The sequence below is a fragment of the Salmo trutta genome, chromosome 16, assembly GCF_901001165.1.
Source record: "Salmo trutta chromosome 16, fSalTru1.1, whole genome shotgun sequence".
NCBI classification, from domain to species: domain Eukaryota; kingdom Metazoa; phylum Chordata; class Actinopteri; order Salmoniformes; family Salmonidae; genus Salmo; species Salmo trutta.
The window spans coordinates 46,466,917-46,471,895 of NC_042972.1; the positions used below are offsets into that span (position 1 = coordinate 46,466,917).

The window sequence follows — 4,979 nt, forward strand, 5'->3', positions numbered from 1 at the left end:
ACATTAATAAATGCGTTTCTATACCTTCCAAAATATTTGTTTACGCCGGTGGGGTTGTGCCAAGATGGAGGCGAGCAGGCTTCAAAATAGTGCCTCAGAATGTCTTCTAGTGTGTATCTAAATAATGGGTTTATATACAGCATTGGTTGACTGGTTGGTTTGAAAGCTATCGCGAGAAATGGAAGGAGTATTTTTTTTTTAATGACATTTGAGTGTAATCTTCCGTTTGCTGTATGTAGCCAGAAATACTTTCTGCAGCGTACAACAGGCATATTAATCATATTTCATAGTCTTCATACAGTAGCAAAATGACTAAGGTAGAACTCACACCGCTGAGACCCTGGGACGATTTCTTCCCAGGTTCTGACCGATTTGCTAAACCAGACGTGAGAGATTTACCTAAATGGAACAACAGGGTTGTCAACAACTTGCTTTACTATCAGACGAACTATTTGGCGATGGCTGTCATGGTTTTCGTTATTGTGGGGTAAGTAGCATGAGACGCTGTCCACAATATGTATCGACAACATAAAATATCTGTAAATCTCCTTTATGTAGGCCACCATTTCCTAGTCTATTCATCTATGTTAACTCTAGCCATCACCATAACTGTTGTGTTGACGTCTCTAAAAGCTACAATCTGGGATTCGTTTTTGTGCAAAATGACAGCCCCGCCACTTGTTTTGGTATAGAGGCCTACATTATTGGTACCTCTTGTTTTTGTTGTTGTGAACAATGGAGTACATTTTGGGTTATGATAGGGTAAAACAGTTGTGCTAAGATCTGAGGCATACATTCTTAAAGAATAATTTTCAATGGATAGCCTATGACCAATGAACATATTCCCAGATCCAAGGTTGTACTTTTAACTGATGCCAGCCTGAAATTAAAGTGTTGGGTCTCATTTGCGAATTATGGGTGCAGAGACTCATAATAGGAGCTTCCTGCCATGTTAATTGCTACCAAAGCATATGTTGGCATTTTGTAATTTCTTACAATTCATCTGAATAAGCTTTCTCCTTCTATTTCCATGTCTGAAGGTTGGCAGCATGATAAGGCTATTGCTTGGCTAATGCCAAGGGAGACTGAGTGCATGATTGGTAAAACAAAGTCCCCAGATCTATTTTGGGCATAGATGTGGGCACGCTTCACAGGTTGAGAGACTTGTCTTGCATCCTCCTGAAACTCGACTTGCAAACTCTTATTGCAAATGTAGTTCAGCTTTTCTGTTATGATGTTCACATTTAATTTCACAGTCATTTTAGAAAATTAATATAAAGTCCTTGCTAGTATCTCATTTCTTCATTTGTTTCTAGAAATGCTCAGATTTATGACATTGTCATTTCACAAATGGTGGAACGTAGATGCAACCCGTCATGACTACATGACGAACAATTGATCACAAAAATGACCTAAGAGGAAGAGTTTCCACTTAAGTAATGTGGAGTTAGTTTTTCTAAAAATAGTCATCTTTTGGCTAGACCTACTTGATTATGATGACATACTGTTGCTATGGTGGTCAGCTACTTAGGCTCCTAATCCCTGCTCACTTATCAGCTGCTGTTCTAGATAACAGGAATATGAGATGAATAGAGCAGAGAGTAAGCTGTCCTTAATAAAATAAATAAAAATAACCCCGGGGGTTGGGGAAAGCTCACCATTGGAGTCTGAAGATTTAACGTCAGAGAGTCATATGATCTAAAACAACACTCTAGAAGGAAGTCTGAGACAAACTATTGGCAATTCTAACATCCCTGACATAGCCTATGTCAAAACTACTTGCTGTTTAAAAGTTCCTCTCATCCTTCATTAGGCCATTTTTTTTTTGCCAGTTATAGTAAATGTTACTGCTTTGTAATCTTTTGATGTGTAGATTCACTTCAGTAATACGTCACCATAATCTTTAAAATTGCTCTTATTGTGATTAATGAATAATGTTTTGTAGAAATACACATTTTCATTAGAAACATTTGAAGGCATGTTGATGTGTTGACAGTCTTTCACCACTAGATGGTATCACTGACTACAATGTATGAAAGACCAACTCTTCCACACTGTTCCAGCCAGTGTATGATCCTACCTGTTCATTATGTTGTGTTTCCCTGCAGGTTCCTGAACCCTATGGAGATGTTCATGGGCATGGCGGTGGTGTCGTTGGTCTTCCTGGGCTCAGTGTGGGCTGGAGAGAATAAGGCCATGATCAAGGACTTTAAGAGGCAGAACCCCACATTATTTGTCATGGCAGTGATGCTTGCCAGCTACTTCCTCATGTCTCTCTTCAATGGCGTCATGGTCTTCATGTTTGGGATCACGTTTCCTCTTCTCTGTACGTTTTTTTCTTTTGTATTAATTGTTTCCTTTAGCCTACACTTCATTATGTCATCACATTAGTTCTAGGCAGAGAGGTGTCATGCAAATTGAAGAGTATTAATCTGCATCTATTTCTTTGGATTTCAGTGATCTTTGCACATGCTTCATTTCGCCTTCGCAACATGAAGAATAAACTGGAGAATAAAATGGAGGGGGCGGGACTAAAGAAGTCACCAATAGGTATTGTACTGGATGCACTGGGCCAGCAGGAAGAGGGTCTGCAAAAGATCCAAGAATTCCTGGAAGGAAAACTAAAGAAAGGATGAGAACTCCACACACACGCCACAGTCCCTGTGTTGTCGTAGGTCCCCTATCAGCCTCCCTGGCCTCTGACCGGATGGGAAAGTATTCCTTTGCACACCCCCTTTTAACGTGCAGTCTCATTGCATGCAGTCAATGTTGAATCGGAATGATTGTAATACATCTCAGCTTGTTTGAAAACTTCAGCTAGAAACCGTATTGCCTATTGCACATGCAAGTGTATGTGTGTTTAGACTAGAGAACATGTGTTGAAAACACAAGCGTTAGTTTAACCTCAGGATATTTGTTACTCCACCCAAAACCTGTCAGGGCACCTTTTTTTTTTTTTTTTTAAAGTAGTGATGTCTGCATCTCAATAGTTCACACATGAGTCTTCCCCATTGAATGGATTTGTGTGTGTAGCTGGGCAAATGTTTCCAAATCCTACATGCGGACTGATTTCTACAACTTATTTATATTTTGTGACTTTTTGTAAATATAAGGAGTGAAAATATTGTGGCGTTAAAAGCAAAACTGTGACCGGACTGATTGAGGTCACTTGGTTTGAAAAATAAACAGGACTGTTTATTGTTCCATAGATTCATTCACAATTATCTCGCAAATTAAGCAGTAGGGAATTAGCTTTTTAAAGTGCTGTGCATTCTCCCTTTTTATTGATGCAAACATTGCAATGTGAAAATGCTGATTTGTGGAGAGTAGAACTTTACTACCTTTCTTATTGGTCTCAGTCCTCAGAAGATCTGGAGGTGTTTAATCTATGCTTGATTATTTTCAATTAAGAGAAACAACTGACCGGCTTGGCTATGAATGAGAAATTGTGAAATCACTGTAAATTATTAGTTGTGAATTTTGGTTTTCAACAAGTGTTAAATAAATACAGTGCCAGTCAAGTTTGGGCACACCTACTCATTCAAGGGTTTTTCTGTGTTTTTAGACATCAAAACTATGAAATAACGCAATCATGTAGTAACCAAAAAAAGTGTTAAACAAATCAAAATATATATTTTAGATTCTTCAAAGTAGCCACCCTTTGCATTGATGACGGCTTTGCACACTCTTGGCATTCTCTCAGCCAGCTACACCTGGAATGCTTTTCCAACAGTCTTGAAGGAGTTCCCACATATGCTGAGCACTTGTTGGCTGCTTTTCCTTCACTCTGCGGTCCAACTCATCCCAAACCATCTCAATTGGGTTGAGGTCGGGTGATTGTGGAGGCCAGGTCATCTGATGCAGCACTCCATCACTCTCCTTGGTCAAATAAACCTTACACAGCCTGGAGGTGTGTTGGGTCATTGTCCTGTTGAAAAATAAATGATAGTCCCACTAAGCCTAAACCACATGGGATGGCGTATTGCTGCAGAATGCTGTGGTCGCCATGCTGGTTAAGTGTGCCTTGAATTACAAATAAATCACGAGTGTCACCAGCAAAGCACCATCACACCACCTCCTCCATGCTTTACGGTGGGAATCACACATGCGGATATCGTCCGTTCACCTACACTACGTCTCACAAAGACGCGGCGGTTGGAATCAAAAATCTCACATTTGGACTCATCAGAACAAAGGACAGATTTCCACCGGTCTAATGTCCATTTCTTGGGTTTCTTGGCCCAAGCAAGTCTCTTCTTATTGGTGTCCTTTAGTTGTGGCTTCTTTGCAGCAATTTGACCATGAAGGCCTGATTCACGTAGTCTCCTCTGAACAGTTGATGTTATGTCTGTCACTTGAACTCTGTGAAGAATTTATTTAGGCTGCAATCTGAGGTGCAGTTAACTCTAATGAACTTATCCTCTTTTCTGGATTGACTGACCTTCATGTTTTAAAGTAATGGTGGACTGTCATTTCTCTTTGCTTATTTGAGCTGTTCTTGCCATAATATGGACTTGGTCTTTTACCAAATAGGGCTATCTTCTGTATACCACCCCTACCTTGTCACAACACAACTGATTGGCTCAAACGCATTAGGAAGAAAATAAAATTCCACAAATTAACTTTTAACAAGGCACACCTGTTAATTGAAACGCATTCCAGGTGACTACCCCATGAAGCTGGTTGACAGAATGCCAAGAGTGTGCGAAGCTGTCATCAAGGCAAAGGGTGGCTACTTTGAAGAATATCAAATGAAAAATATATTTTGAGTTGTTTAACACTTTTTTTTTGCTTCCTACATGATTCCGTATGTGTTATTTTATCGTTTTGATGTCTTCACTATTATTCTACAATGTAGAAAATAGTAAAAATAAAGAAAAACCCTTGAATGAGTAGGTGAGTCCAAACTTTTGACTGGTACTGAATATGTTTCAAGCAGAAAACCATAGTTCCTGTGCCCAAGAACGCCAAGGTAACCT

The 4,979-nt window shown here is 39.6% G+C and overlaps 1 protein-coding gene across 1 annotated transcript; it reads left to right on the forward strand.

The window, feature by feature from the left end:
* Nucleotides 1-162: 162 nt before the first annotated feature.
* On the forward strand, nt 163-3,208 carry LOC115150865 (PRA1 family protein 3-like). The gene is made up of 3 exons (XM_029694620.1): nt 163-487; nt 2,109-2,326; nt 2,458-3,208. The coding sequence occupies exons 1-3, from the start codon at nt 309-311 to the stop codon at nt 2,634-2,636; spliced, it is 576 nt and encodes a 191-aa protein (XP_029550480.1). The 5' UTR covers nt 163-308; the 3' UTR covers nt 2,637-3,208.
* Nucleotides 3,209-4,979: the final 1,771 nt, after the last annotated feature.